Source organism: Bufo gargarizans, chromosome 4, assembly GCF_014858855.1.
Source record: "Bufo gargarizans isolate SCDJY-AF-19 chromosome 4, ASM1485885v1, whole genome shotgun sequence".
In the NCBI taxonomy this organism is placed as follows: domain Eukaryota; kingdom Metazoa; phylum Chordata; class Amphibia; order Anura; family Bufonidae; genus Bufo; species Bufo gargarizans.
In genome coordinates, this window is record NC_058083.1 from 351,046,366 (window position 1) to 351,063,036 (window position 16,671).

Sequence of the window (16,671 nt, forward strand, 5' to 3'; positions counted from 1 at the left end):
CAAAGAGAAACATGATACAAGAATAAGAGTCCCTAGCACCCTTGCAGGAGGGGCAAGGGTGCACAGAGTGGCTTGGGCCTGCCTTGGTGCACTTCCTAGTTCATTTGCATATGCATTTAAAGTACTTTTTCTCCAGAATGAAGCAATAGATTGCAAAATGAAAGGTATCATTACATTCAGCTGAGCTATTGAGTTCAGTTTTACAGTAAATTTTCTGGTGAGAGATTCCCTTGAATGATTCAAAAAATAACAAAAATGGAATAAAAAAGGGTTTATTTCATTATTCATCGTGCTGCCAGTCTGCAGGTCTCTCCTGCACTCACCACACCCTGGTCTTCTCCGGGCGCCTTTGATGCACTGTGACCTGACATCGAACAGAGTCACATCAAAGTGCACGCACTACATCCTGGCGCTGTACGCAGTCAGGACACATGGAGTGCCGTGACTGGAGAAGACCAGGGAGCAGTGAGTACAGGCAGGACCAAGAGCGCTGTATTCACCACTCTATGGTTCTACCATGTACTAGGGAGCACTTCCATAATGGAAGTGCTCACTAGTATTCTCTCTATAATAAAAATAATAATCTTTATTTCTATAGCGTCAACATATTCCGCGGCGCTTTACAGTTCAGGGGTCCATGTACAAACAAACAGTCATAAATAACACAGTAACAGACAAGTCAAAAATTACAACAGCTGGAGGGCCGCAGTTTGAGGATGTCTGGTGTAGAGGAATTAGATCAGGAGATGTGATAGGCTGCCCTAAAAAGATGTGTTTTTAGGGAGTGCTTAAAACTGTGTGTATGTTGTGATTTAGCCTGATTTCTTCAGGGTAGTGCATTATAGAGAACCGATGCAGTTCGGGAAAAATCTTGGAGCCGTGAGTGAGAGGTTCGGATTATTGTGGAAGTCGTAACTCATTGGCTGAACAGAGAGCACGGGTAGGGTGGTAGACAAAAAATGAGGGAAGAGATGTAAGGGGGGTCCAGCACTGTGGAGAGCTTTGTGGGTGAGGAGAAGCAGTTTAAATTGGATCCTATAGTGTACTTGTAGCTAGTGCAATGAACAGCACAGGGCAGAGGCATCATAGTAGCAGTTGGACAGATAGGTGACACTGGCTGCTGCATTAAGAATAGATTGGAGAGGGGAGAGTCTAGTGAAGGGAATGCCAATTAATAGTAAATTGCAGTAATCGAGGCGGGAATGGATCAGGGCAACAATGAGAGTTTTTGTTGTTTCCATAGTGAGAAAGGGCGGATACTAGAGATGCAGGCGACATGAGCGGGAGTAATGATGGTGTCGCACACAGAGGGAGAAATCAGGTTTGGGTATGTTTGTAGATCAAGAGAACACAAGAAGTTCCGTTTTATCACTATCTGAAACAGAATGTGAGCGATGGCAGAGAGACAGTCACTGGTGTTCTGGGGTGATGTCAGGGGATGAAGTGTATAGTTTTGAATCAAATCAATTTTAGTAACAAGATTTTCAAAGCTGTGTACAATAAGCATATTCTAATATCCCAATACATAAAAATAAATCTACTTGAGCTACACTTTTGCGTATTGTCATTTTTGTATATATTATATAACATACATGAATACTCCTATAGCAAATCCCCCCCCCCCCCCCCCCCCCCCCCTGAAATCAGCACTCACATTTGTGCTTTTCCCTCTCTCTTTAGAATCTAATATGACTATTGGTCAACCATTTGCTCCATAGTTTATCAAACTTTTGCGGACACCCTCTTTTCCGGAATATAGCTTTTTCACAGATCAACATATTATTGACTTTAACCATAAATTCTTCCAACGTCAGGTGGCTAGTCTGTATCCAATGCAACACAATCAGTTTTCTGACTATATACAACAATCTACCCACCGCTATCTTACTATACTCATCTGTCCCTATTTCAGATACATATCGCAGAATACATATTTTGGGGTCTCCATCTACCCTAACTGCCATGTTTTGTTCTATGGTCTCTATTATACCTAACCAGAACCTATCTAGACATTGACATTTCCACATCATGTTAATCAAAGCTGCTGGTTCCATAGGACATCTCAGACACAATGTATTTTATAAATATTTGCGTTTTATATACTCTGAATAATGAAAAGTTGGGACAGCTTTCCCTGTTCACTCAGTGAAGTCAACAGAATTGCCTCTAAAATATCCTCCCATTGCCCTTGCGACTGTCACGATCAGTGTGGGGGAGACACTCCACACTGAACACAGGAGGAAGGGGAACAGAAACTGGGCCTGGAAACTAAGGAAGATACAGGTCACCTCCTAACTATCAATATGAAAAGACCTTGAAGGTAGGAATATTCATATGCAGGAGACCTAGGCCTTTATATCCCTATAATGCCCTGGAGGTTAGGACCAGAGACAACCCATTCCTCCCCAGATGTACGAATGGAAGTCTCTGTCTCAGGCCCAGATACAACAACAGGGAATTTAACCCCTTCAAGACACAGCCTTATTTCACCTTAAGGACCAGGTCATTTTTTGCAAATCTGACCAGTGTCACTTTAAGGGCTGATAACGTTAAAACACTTTGACTTATCCAGGCCGTTCTGAGATTGTTTTTTCGTCACATATTGTACTTCATGACACTGGAAAAATTAAGTCCCAAAATTATTTTTTTTTGCATAAAAAAATACCAAATTTACCCCAAATTTGGAAAAATTTGCAAATTTCAAAGTTTCAGTTTCTCTACTTCTGTAATACATAGTAATACCCCCAAAAATTGTGATGACTTTACATTCCCCATATGTGTACTTCATGTTTGAATTATTTTGGGAATGATATTTTATTTTTTGGGGATGTTACAAGGCTTAGAAGTTTAGAAGCAAATCTTGAAATTTTTCAGAAATCCAATTTTTAGGGACCACTACAGGTCTGAAGTCACTTTGCGAGGCTTACATAATAGAAACCACCCAAAAATGACCCTATTCTATAAACTACACCCCTCAAGGTATTCAAAACTGATTTTACAAACTTTGTTAACCCTTTAGGTGTTGCACAGGAGTTATTGGCAAATGGGGATGAAATTTGAGAATTTCATTTTTTTGCCTAATTTTCCATTTTAACCAATTTTTTACACTAACAAAGCAAGGGTTAACATCCAAACAAGACTGTATCTTTATTGCCCTGACTCTGCCGTTTACAGAAACACCCCATATGTGGCCGTAAACTACTGTACGGGCACACAGCAGGGCGTAGAGTGAAAGGTGCGCCGTATGGTTTTTGGAAGGCAGGTTTTGCTGGACTGGTTTATTTACACCATGTGCCATTTGAAGCCCCCTGATGCACCCCTAGAGCAGAAACTCCCTAAAAGTGACCCCATCTAAGAAACTACACCCCTCAAGGTATTCAAAACTGATTTTACAAACTTTGTTAACCCTTTAGGTGTTGCACAAGAGTTATTGGCAAATGGGGATGAAATTTGAGAATTTAATTTTTTTGCCTAATTTTCAATTTTAACCCATTTTTTCCACTAACAAAGCAAGGGTTAACAGCCAAACAAGACTGCATCTTTATTGCCCTGACTCTGCTGTTTACAGAAACGCCCCATATGTGGCCGTAAACTACTGTACGGGCACACAGCGGGGCGTAGAGTGAAAGGTGCGCCGTGTGGTTTTTGGAAGCCAGATTTTGCTGGACAGTTTTTTTGACACCATGTCCCATTTGAAGCCCCCTGATGTAGAAACTCCAAAAAAGTGACCCCATTTTAGAAACTACGGGATAGGGTGGCAGTTTTGTTGGTACTAGTTTAGGGTACATATGATTTTTGGTTGCTCTATATTACACTTTTTGTGCGGCAAGGTAACAAGAAATAGCTTTTTTGGCATCGTTTTTTTTATTGTTATTTACAACATTCATCTGACAGGTTAGATCATGTGGTAATTTTATAGAGCAGGTTGTCACGGACGCGGCGATACCTAATATGTATAAATTTTTTTTATTTATGTAAGTTTTATACAATGATTTCATTTTTAAAACAATTTTTTTTTTTCGTTTCTCCATAGTCTAAGAGCCATAGTTTTTACAGTTTTGGGGCGATTATCTTAAGAAGGGTCTCATTTTTTGCGAGATGAGATGACGGTTTGATTGGCACTATGTTGGGGTGCATATGACTTTTTGATCGCTTGCTATTACACTTTTTGTGACGTAAGATGACAAAAAATTGCTTTTTCTACACCGTTTTTATTTTTATTTTTTTACGGTGGTCACCTGAGGGGTTAGGTCATGTGATATTTTTATAGAGCCGGTCGATACGGACGCGGCGATACCTAATATGTATACTTTTTTTATTTATATAAGTTTTACACAATGATTTCATTTTTGAAACAAAAAAAATGATGTTTTAGTGTTTCCATAGTCTAAGAGCCATAGTTTTTTCAGTTTTTGGGCGATTATCTTAAGTAGGGTCTCATTTTTTGCGGGATGAGATGACGGTTTGATTGTTACAATTTTGGAGTACATGCGACTTTTTTGATCACTTTTATTATCTTTTTTGGGGAAGTAAGGTGGGCAAAATTTCAATTTCATCATAGTTTTTTATTTTTATGGCGTTCACCGTTCGGGAAAAGTAACATGACCGTTTTATAGATCAGGTCGTTACGGACGCGGCGATACCAAACATGTGTAGGGAATTTTATTTTTCTCATGTTTAATCAGTGATAAATGTGTTTTTTGATTTTTACTTTTTTTTTACTTTTTTCACTTTTTTTTTTGACCCAGACCCACTTGGTTCTTGAAGATCCAGTGGGTCTGATGTCTGTATAATACAGTACAGTACAATATATATTGCACTGTACTATATTTTACTTACACTGAACAGATCTATGCTTTCAGCATAGATCTGTTCAGCACCATGGACAGCAGGACGCCTGAGAGGCGTCCTGTTGCCATGGGAACCTTCCCCGTCTGCTCAGTTATGTTCAGAACTGCGCAGACGGGGAAGGGTAAGGACGGGGCTCTGGGGGGGCTGTCTGGGAGCTCTCTCCCTCTCCATCGGGGGGCTGCAAAGGTACAGCAGCCCTCCGATGGGAGAGGGAGGGAGCTCCCTGAGCTGTTAACCTTTTCCATACCGCGGTCCGTACGGACCGCGGTATGGAAAGGGTTAAACGGCTGACATCGCATCACCGATGTCAGCCGTTTATACCAGGGTGCCAGCAATGTGCTGGCACCCTGGTATACCCACTAGACACCAACGATGATTATAATGGGAGGCGGGCGGGGGATCTGCCGCACCGCCCGCCTCCCGCAACTGCCACACCGCCCCGCACCGACCCCGCACCGCCCACAAACCGCCCCCTGCACCCCGCCACATAAATGAAATTCAGGGGTGCAGGGGGGGTAAAAAAAAATCGATTTGGGGCCATTTTTTAGGTTTCTGATCCTTGCGGTCAGGGACCGCAGGGATCAGAAACGACATAAAGCGATCGCCGATAGGGGGGGGGGGGGGGGGTGCCGAAACTACCCGATCGCCGATACGGGGGTCACAGGACCCCCATCGGCATTGCGCCTGAGTGCCTGGCTGTGTGTAACAGCCGGCACTCAGCGCTGTCACCATGTCTGCAGACATGGTGACAGTTTTATGCCATGACGAGTATACTAGTCATGGAGCGCTAAGTAGCAGTACTCCATGACTAGTATACATGTGATAGGTACATCAGATTGTCACACTCTCCTTCTCTGATCGCTTCCCTGACAGGAATGGGGACGATCAGAGAAGGAGAGGCACACAGTCCCTCCCTAACCCCCCTTACCTGCCCCGATGCGCTCCGATTGGTCCCTCTGCAGTATTGGACCAATCACAGCGATCGTGGGCGGGTCAGGGGGCCAATACATCTCCTTCCGGCTTCTAGGGTTGCCTAGCAACCCCAGCACGCCGGCTTCACTGAATCTTCAGCGCTCAGGTCCCTGCGCTGACAGTGAAGCCGATCACGTACATGCACGTGGGGATGCGGTGAGGCACCACATTCCCCCACGTACATGTACGTGATGTTGCGTGAAGGGGTTAACAAACAAACGGGACACTTAACTTCTGTAGAGACGGATGAGCAGAAAAACCAGAGACGAACTCACACCAGCTCAGCCAAACACAAATGAAGCTATCTACCGCATAGTCAGAAGGGTGGGGGTCAGACTATAAAGGGTAGAAGTGATGACCACTGAGCAAAGGCTGAGAAAAAGGGAAGTGGTCATTAACCCCATCAACACTTACGAGAAATCAAGGAGGCTGTTAGAATCCTCCACGCTCAGCCAATCTCCTTGATTTCCTGACATCAGTCACCTGAGGGACCATAACAGCGATATCTCCCCCACATCTTCTTCCCAATTTTTCATTTGAGTCAACGGATGAGAGATTAAGAACTTAGCTAGTAACACTGTATAAAGCATAGATATGAAACCTCTCTTTTCTCTTCCTGTAAGGATTAATTTTTGGGCCATATCTAGTTTAGCATTGATAATACCTTTTTTCCTCATGACGTAGCTGTAAATATTGGTAAAAGCTTGTTCGAGGAATTTGGAATTACTCCTGTATATCTGTAAATTATTTAAATACCCCCCCCTTCTACTAAATTCTGGATTCCTAGATACTTAACATTATTAACACAGGGGATATTATGAGCAATGGCCACCTCAGATATCGCCTGACCATCAATAGGCATCAACACAGATTTTTGCCAATTAATAGTAAGGCCCGACAAACTGCCAAACTTCTTCATCAGAGACATAGCTGCCGAAAGGGAAGATGTCGCATCCCCCATAAATAGAAGAGTGTCATCAGCGTATAGCGCAATTTTGTTATTTACCTGCCCGTATTGAAAACCCTTAATGTCTAGGGACTTATGCACTGCCGCCGCTATAGGCTCAATAGCTATAGCAAAGAGGAGGGGGATAATAGGCACCCCTGCCTAGTTCCCCCAGCTAGCTGGATGTAGTTAGACACGCTCCCATTAACCCTTACGTGCCCTCGGATTAGAGTAGAGGACCTACACCCACTTATAGAACCGCTCAAAGTCTACATATCTCAACATACCCCAGAGGTAACCCCACTCCACCATGTCGAAGGCCTTAGCAGCGTCAATCGACAGAACTGCCCTATCCCCACAGTTATCTGCTGGGATTTGTAAGCTGGTATATACTCTACAAATGTTAATAGCTGTAGATTTTTGGGGCATAAAGCCCATTTGGTCTGGGTGGATTATGCCAAGTATGACCTTAGAAAGTCTTTTTGCCAGAACCTTTGCTAACAACTTAACATCCAACGTTAGGAGGGATATTGGCCTGTAGGAGTCGGGTAATCTTGGATCCTTCCCTGGTTTCGGTATCACCACTATAAGTGCTTCCTGCCTAGATTCTGGAAGACAGCCCACCTCCAACCAATAATTAAAGACCTTCAGTAGTTGTGGTAATGGTATATCCTGAAATCTCCACAGGAATACCATCCGAGCCCGGAGCTTTATCATTAGCCATATCTTTCAAGGCTTCCACCAATTCCTCCTTATCAAAAGGCTCCTCTAATTTGTCCCTCTCCTCTGCTAAAAGTGTGGGTATTTCTGCCCCCCTAAGGAATTGTAATAACTCCTCCTCTGAGTTAGTATTCTTGGAGCTATACAGAGAGTAGTAAAATCCCTTTAATACATTTAGAATATCCTTTGTACTTGTACAAGACCTTCCCTGATGATCCAACAGTTCCACAATACTGATGATCTTGGCTGGGCCCTGGAAATAACCAATAGAGTATGCCCTACACTTTCACCTTCTGAAAATGTATTGTTAATAAAAGGTGCTTTTTCTGTATGCTACCTTCAATAGATGGCACCTCAATTGTTCCTGCACCTCTTTTAATGCCCTACTGGTAGCCTGGAAGGGTGCTACCCCAAATGCCCTCTCCGGCTCCTTGTAAACCATGACATCCTCTACTTTAGATCTAGTTTTATGTACACTAATGGAATTGATCAGTAGCCCCCTCAGATATGCTTTCATAGCATCCCAGACAGCATGTCGAGACGTCGAAGGAATGAACAATTGGAAACATTCCATCGTTCACCATTGTTAAGTCTTTTCGAGATAGAGAATGAGCTACAAGAGTATTTCCGTTCTGTCGGGTGCCTCAATTTCCATACATCCATTAAACCCATCTCTGTCAATGTTGCATAATGCCGAACTTCCCGGGGATCTTCCAGGTCCCTCCACCCTACATCTGTCCATCCGGTCATCCAGTGTACAGTTGTAATCTCCCACCAGCAACCACGGAATTCCGGGATATTCTACCACAAACTCAAGGATCACTCAACAGGGTTGACGCAAACGGAAGGGGAATATATAATGCTACCAGTATCATCTGAATGCCTTCAATGTTGCACAGTACACATACAAATCTTCCTTACTCATCTAAGTGTTCTTTAATACATTCAAATCTAATGTTCTTATGTACTAATATACTAACTCCCCCAGAATGTGAGGATAGCACCGCATAAGCACCATATCCCACCCAAGACTAATTTAACCAATGCAATGTGTCCTTGGTTAAATGCGTTTCTTGCAAACAGCAAAAGGCTGGCTGAAAACGCTATAGGTAATTGAAGATACTATGACACTTGTGTGTATCAGCCATGCCTCTCACATTCCAGCTGAGTATCCTAGTCATGTGTGTCATATTCCTGATATAAAACGTAAAAGCGTCTTCCTCCAGTGGTCGCACCCAACCCATAATGTATAGTCAGGAACTGAACTCCAACGCATTTCATCAGCATTGAGGCCAGTTGCCGCACCAACATGGAGTGTAAAGTTGACCCTATTGTCATGCATGAAAGAAGACACTATTTTTTGGACTATAGGATGCAATTTTTTCCTCTAAAAGTGGCAGTGCATCTTATAGTCTGAATGCTAATGCTAATTTCCATTGTGGAAACAGTCATCAGCGTGTGGGAGATGTGGGGAGATGTAAGGGAAGCACTGTGCTAGGCTCTAATCACCCTCCCTGATCTTCTTTTGGGCCTCGCTCTGAACGGAGTACAGTGTCAGGACTTAGTGCATGTAGACATGCAATATGACCTGATGTCTGATGGGGGTCCCATCTGAGGGCTGATGGAGGTGTCTGAAAACTGCTGTATGGGCACACTGCAAGGCTCAGAAGAGAAAGAGCACCGAGGTGAAATAAAAAATAAAAAAAAAGAAGAAGAAGCGACTCCATTTTAGTAACCAAACCTCCCACAGAATTTACCAAGGGGTGTAATGAACATGTTTACCCCAAAAGGTGGTTTGCAAAAATTAATTCACAACAGATGCAAAGTTAAATTTGCAATTTTTCCACATACCATATATGCCAATTCAGTGCCCAATATGTTGGGCACAATGTATGCTGGTGTTAAATGCAAGCCTTCAACATTATGCTGTGCTTCCCGAGACAAAATACCATACATGGGGCCCTAATCTTTTGCCTGGGCATACAAAAGGGCTCGGGAGTAAAGGAGCACCATACATATTTGAGTCCCAATGTGGTAATTTACGCATATTGTGCTCACAACTGTAGGGGCTTTGGGGTAAAATAATAAATGGAACCCCATAGAAGTTACACCATTTTGGAAACTACACCCCTCAAGGTATGTGATCATTTTGACACCACAAGTGTTCTGCAGAAATGGTATTGCAGATATTGCATTTTAATGCCCAATATGCTGTGCCCAGTTAGTGCCATCCGAAACACACCACACCCTTTAGATAGTTAAGCAGGTTATATTGGGTACTAAAATGACAAATGTGGACATATTGTGCCGTATATGAATGATGTAGGGTTCATAAGGAAAAGACCACCTTTAGGCTTTTGCAGCACAGATTTTTGATTGGTTTACAGATGCCATGTTGCTTTTTAACAGCCTCCGGGATAGTAATACTGAGAACCATGCTTTTTCACATGTTTTTCTCAATGGAACTGTGTGAGGGCTTATTTTTTTGTGGGATAAGTTGTCATTATCACTGTTTCTACTTTGGAGTACATATGACTTTTTGATCACTTTTTATTTCCCTTTTTGGAAAGCAGGATATAGAAAAAGAATTTTGGAAAAAAAAAAGAATAATTTGAGTTGCCATTTTTTTAGAGCATATTTACTTATTTTTCAGACGATAGTCTAAGTGTGAGGGTTTGTTTTTTGCAGGATAAATTGACGTATTCATTGATACCATTTTGGGATACATAGTACTTTTGATCGCTTGATATTACATTTTAATGTGAGGTGGCTGTTCTTGAACTACTTTATTAGTTTTTTTTTTAATGACATTTACCTGATGGGATAGATCAGGTCATAATTGATGCAGTGATACATAACTACAGTACCTATGTCAATTTTTTTTTGTTTTACACAATAAAAGCATAAAAAATAAAATAAAAAATCAATCATGTTTTTGCAATGCCATTTTCAGAAAGCCATATTTTTATCTTTTTGACGATCTTGCGTGAGGGCTTGTTTTGTTGCGGGATGCGTTGACGTTTTTATTGGTACCATTCTCGGGTATGTAGTATTTTTTGACTGCTCGATATTATGCTTTTTGTTTGTCAAGGTGACCAACAAATTATTGTTTTGGCACAATTTTCATTTATACATTTTTTTTTTTAACAGTTCACCCAATGGAGTAGATCATGGGCTTTTTTCCCATTTAAAGCTGGTGTGATGGAAATGGTCTGAACTGTAGTAACTTTTGGTCAAGGTGTGTATGCCCTGTAGCTTTAGGCTAGGTCTACACAACGACATTTGTCGCGCGACAGATAGGGTGCAACATTTGTCGCGCAACAATTTTTATAATGGCAGTCTATGGTGTCGCACTGCAACATGCGACATGCTGCGACTGCGACGCGACAGTCACAGAGAAATCCATCTCAAATGGATTTTCTGCGACTGTCGCGTCGCAGTATGTCGCATGTTGCAGTGCGACACCATAGACTGCCATTATAAAAATTGTTGCGCGACATTAGTGCAACAAAATGTCACGCGACAAATGTCGTCGTGTAGACCTAGCCTTAATCTCGGACAGGTTCTGATCTTTCTTATGATGTTGCTAAAGAATGCTAACATTGAGATAAGATATTGCACATACTTTTTAATTGCTAAGATGCAATTAGTATGGTCAGATAATATTACCTTATATGAATAACTAATCAAATTACGATTTCCAGACCCCTAGCGGTGTGCCTGCTTTGTCCCCGTTAGGATACTTTCACACCTGCGTAGGGTGCGGATGTGTCTGGTATCTGCACAGAAGGATCCGCACCTATAATGCAAACGATTGTATCCGTTCAGAGCGGATCCGTTTGATTACCATGAACAAAAACATTTATTTTTTTCTTTGCTCATGATAATGCAAACAGATCAGTTTTGACTTGCACTAAAAGTCAATGGGAGGCGGATCCGTTTTCAATTGCACCATATTGTGTCAGCGAAAACTGATCCGTCCCCATTGACTCACATTGTAAGTCAGGACGGATCCGTTTGGCTCTGCATCGTCAGGCGGACATCAAAGCGCTGCAAGCAGCTTTTTGGTGTCCGCATCCAGAGCGGAATGGAGGCTGAACGGAGGTAAACTGATGCATTCTGAACGGATCCTTATCCATGCATTATGCATTGGGGCTAAACTGATCCGTTTTGAGCCGCTTATGAGAGCCCTGAAACGGATCTCACGAGCGGACCCAGAAACGCCAGTGTGAAAGTAGCCTTACCTATAAGACTGTATGTTTTGATAATAAAGTTGAGAATTTGCTGAAACTTTTCTTTATTTTTTCACTTTTATAAACACTTCTTTTTACTTTTTATCATGGTACCACTATTTATTATTTATTGCGCTACTATATTCCGCAGCGCTTTACCGACATTAGCATCAAGAAGTCCCCAATCGGGCTCACAATCTAAGGTTCCTATAAGTATATGTTTGGAGCGCGAAAGGAAACCCACACAAACACATGTAGAACCCAGGACACCAACACTGCAAGGCACCAGTCCTAACCACTGAGCCACCGTGCTGCCAGTTACCACTATGGGACTTCAGCTCTTGAGGGTCTGATCTCTGCTTCAATGCAGTACAATACATGCTGTTTTACAGCCTGGGTGATGGGCCTCATTAGCCAAAGGCAACCCACGATCGTATTGTGGGGAGCTGATGGGGCGAGAGAACTTAAATCTAAACCAATTTTTCTCCCTAACAATTTTTATTAATTACTTTCATGAAAAAATAAATATTTTATAAACACGGTATTCGGGGCAATAATAAACACTCAAGAGCTTCTATTATGTCCTTTTGTGGGGATGTTGTTAAACTAACAGAAGAACCGCTCCCGCTGCAGACATTTTCCCTTTTGATTGGTCTGTGATGCTTATGTTAACATACAAACCTGATGAAGGAAATCCAAGAAAAAGGAGTGTGCTTTCATTTTATCCTCCAGCTGATGCAAAAGAATGAGGGATGTATTACTCAAGCCACTTGCTTCTGTGTAAGATAAATAAAGCATCATAAAATCATACTAAAAATGTGATCCTCCCACAAGTTACTCCTGTAGTACAAGCACTGCATGTGTAAAAATTTTGGACTCACTAATGGGCCCACCAAAAAACAACAAGGATTCAGGTCCATATTCTAGCTGAAGTGGTGTTCTTCAGTTAAAAAAATGGGACTGAAGAGGAACAATGGGCTGTTTATGAATAACCCATTCATTGTAGCTAACGACATGGCATTATTAAAAGGTACAGTCCAGCATTTGTACCATTTTGTTATTATTCCAGGGGATCTAAAATGAAAACTGCAACTTTGCCAAAAGGCTTAGTTTATATGTTGTTGTGTAACAGACTACAAGCACTGTGTAGTGTGAGACAGCAATCATATTGGCATCAATCTGTTCAGTGTGTCTTGACAAACTGCTAATGTAAGCTAATAGGCAGTGAGAGGTTACTGTATTCATAGCACGTGCCTAGAAAGCAACACATACAGTTGCAAGAAAAAGTATGTGAACCCTTTGGAATGATATGGGTTTTTGCACAAATTGCTCATAAAATGTGATCTGATCTTCATCTAAGTCACAACAATAGACAATCACAGTCTGCTTAAACTAATAACACACAAAGAATTAAATGTTACCATGTTTTTATTGAACACACCATGTAAACATTCACAGTGTAGGTGGAAAAAGTATGTGAACCCTTGAATTTAATAACTGGTTGAACCTCCTTTGGCAGCAATAACTTCAACCAAACATTTCAACCAGTACTATGTGTTCGAAAAACCGGATGAGCAGACTTTTAAAAATGAAAAAAAATAAAAATAAATGACAACCGGAAAGACGGATACAGTATGTCAATGTATTTCTCAGATGGATCCGCATCCAAATCAGTCTCGCAAATGCATCCGTTTGTGTCTGGATTGCCGGATCCGGCTGGCAGTTCCCGCGACTGAACTGCCTGCCGGAATCCTCTGCCGCAAGTGTGAAAGTAGCCTAAGGCTATATTCACATAGCTGAAATACACCTCAGTTGACCATCGGAATTTTGCAGTGTACATTGCAGTGTATAAGCGTGTGGCTATTTGTTTTGATTTCTGCACGGGAAAAAAAATTGTGCCGCCCATTCCGTGAATTTAGGAGCGCAATTTGCGGCCCCCTATGCACAAGTACAATATGTTTGGCTGCCGCAGACGGATGCACACGCATCCGCACAAAAAATGAACATGTTCTATTTTTTTGCAGTGCGGAGGCATGGACAGAAAACCACAGAGGATCCTTCCGGATTGTGGACCTGTTCAAGTGAATGGGTTTGCATCAGTGATATAGCTCACAGAACCAGGTCACAATACGGGCACTGGCCGACAATGGTCGTGTGCATGAGCCCTAAACAAAAGTTTGGACCTGACCTCTGGGGAGAGTCTGATCATTTACATACTAACATGCAGCAATTATTTTAAAATGAAGGGAAAAAAAAAAAAATTATTTTCGGGGACCACATATTTTTCAAATAAAACAGATACCCTGTTTCTGGTCATAAGTAGGGATGAGCAAACTTGTGTTCGAGCTTTGGTTTTATTATAATTCTGATACCACAGGCTAGGGGTGGGCGATATGGCCTAAAATCTATATTGCGATATAATTTTAAGCACATGCGATATATATTGCGATATATTGTTTTCTATATGGGGGGGGGGAGGGAGTGTTTAAACTTTTTTTCTTTACTTTTTTATTTTATTTATTAGCCTCCTTAAGGGCTAGAACCCTTGTAATATTCACCCTAATAGAGCTCTATTAGGGTGAATAGGACTTTACACTGTCCCTGCTGCTCTGTGCATAGTGCACACAATAGCAGGGAGCTGAGTCCCCTCCCCTAAACAGTGCCATCCACAGACCCCCCCCTCCCCTAAACAGTGCCATCCACAGATCCCCCTCCCCTAATCAGTGCCATCCACAGATCCCCCTCCCCTAATCAGTGCCATCCACAGATCCCTCTCCCCTAATCAGTGCCATCCACAGATCCCCCCTCCCCTAATCAGTGCCATCCACAGATCCCCCCTCCCCTAATCAGTGCCATCCACAGATCCCCCCTCCCCTAATCAGTGACATCCACAGATCCCCCCTCCCCTAATCAGTGACATCCACAGATCCCCCTCCCCTAAACAGTGACACCCGCAGATCCCCCTCCCCTAAACAGTGACACCCACAGATCCCCCCTCCCCTAAACAGTGACACCCACAGATCCCCCTCCCCTAAACAGTGACACCTACAGATCCCCCTCCCCTAAACAGTGACACCCACAGATCCCCCTCCCCTAAACACATTTATAAACTAAACAGTAACTTTAATCAGTGACTCTTTACTTGTATACCGTACTCTGTCTTAGCTCCGGTAACAGCAGGCAGTGCGGGTGGGCGGCGCTCACTAACTGGCGTCACGCGCCTGCACCGCCTAGTGGGAGGAGCAGGCGCGTGACGTCAGAGTGTGAGCGCCGCCCGCCCGCACTGCCTGCTGTTACCGGAGCTAAGACAGAGTAAGGGCTCTTTCACACTTGCGTTCTTTTCTTCCGGCATAGAGTTCCGTCGTCGGGGCTCTATGCCGGAAGAATCCTGATCAGTTTTATCCTAATGCATTCTGAATGGAGTGAAATCCATTCAGGATGCATCCGGATGTCTTCAGTTCCGGAACGGAACGTTTTTTGGCCGGAGAAAATACTGCAGCATGCTGCGCTTTTTGCTCCGGCCAAAAATCCTGAAGACTTGCCGCAAGGCCGGATCCGGAATTAATTCCCATTGAAAGGCATTGATCCGGATCCGGCCTTAAGCTAAACGTCGTTTCGGCGCATTGCCGGATGCAACGTTTAGCTTTTACTCAATGGTTACCATGGCTGCCGGGACGCTAAAGTTCTGGCAGCCATGATAAAGTGTAGTGGGGAGCGGGGGAGCAGCATACTTACCATCCGTGTGGCTCCCGGGGCGCTCCAGAGTGACGTCAGGGCGCCCCAAGCGCATGGATCACGTGATCGCATGGCACGTCATCCATGCGCATGGGGCACTCTGACGTCATTCTGGAGCGCCCCGGGAGCCGCACGGACTGTAAGTATGCCGCTCCCCCCTACTACTATGGCAACCAGGACTTTAATAGCGTCCTGGGTGCCATAGTAACACTGAAAGCATTTTGAAGACGGATCAGTCTTCAAATGCTTTCAGTACACTTGCGTTTTTCCGGATCTGGCGTGTAATTCCGGCAAGTGGAGTACACTCCGGATGCGGACAACGCAAGTGTGAAAGAGGCCTAAGGTATACAAGTAAAGAGTCGCTGATTAAAGTTAAAGTTACTGTTTATTTTATAAATGTGCTCCTGTGAGCGGCGTGGCCCTGTAAATTCTAACCCCCAGGCAAGCGTCCCTGTCACCATAGGAACGCCTGGGGGTTAGAATATACCATCGGATTTGAGTTTTCACGCGCTGACTAAGATCGTGAAAACTCAATGATTTACTGTCAGTCCCTCCCCTCCTCCTCCGACTCTTTTCTCATTGGTGGTCAGCGGCAGTCGCGCACAGTGGGGAGGGAGGGACTCCCTCCTTCTCCACTGTGGCGGCTCAGGAGAACATTGTGCGCACATAGAGCGCGATCATATCGAAGTCCGGTGATATAGTCGATATGCTCAAAATCCATATCGTGGCACAAATTTATATTGCATATCGCCTATATCGCCCACCCCTACCTATAGGCCATAAAGGAGTGCCTTTAAGAGGCATTTTGTTTTAATAGAAGTCTATGGGCCGCATAATGGATCTGACTGGTTTCCATTATGCAGGAGTCCTCTCCTGCGTAACGGAAACCAGACGGATCCGTTATGCGGCCCATAGACTTATTATGACGGGAATGCCTCTTAAAGGCACTCCGTTATGGCCCATGGTATCAGAATCCATAACGAAATTGTAATAAAACTCGAACTTGTAAAACACAAGTTCACTCATTTCTAGTCATAAGTCCTTTTTAAGTGTAAGCAGCTTAAAACATTTAATTTTTAAAGGGCATCTGTCAGCAGATTTGTACCTATTAAACTAGCTAGTCTATTACATGTGCACTTGGCAGCTGAAGGCATCTGTTTTGGTCCTATGTTCATATGTGTCAGTGAAAACATCATAACACCCGTCCGCGTCAAT

General features: G+C 43.2%; 1 protein-coding gene across 1 annotated transcript in view; it reads right to left on the reverse strand.

Moving 5' to 3' along the window:
- The window catches only part of NUP133 (nucleoporin 133), a 279,976-nt gene that overhangs the window by 112,615 nt on the left and 150,690 nt on the right, over window positions 1–16,671 (reverse strand). Inside the window, exon 14 of the mRNA XM_044292116.1 lies at window positions 12,403–12,497. Within this exon, the coding sequence (XP_044148051.1) occupies window positions 12,403–12,497 (95 nt within the window). The remainder of the gene's footprint in view (window positions 1–12,402; window positions 12,498–16,671) is intronic.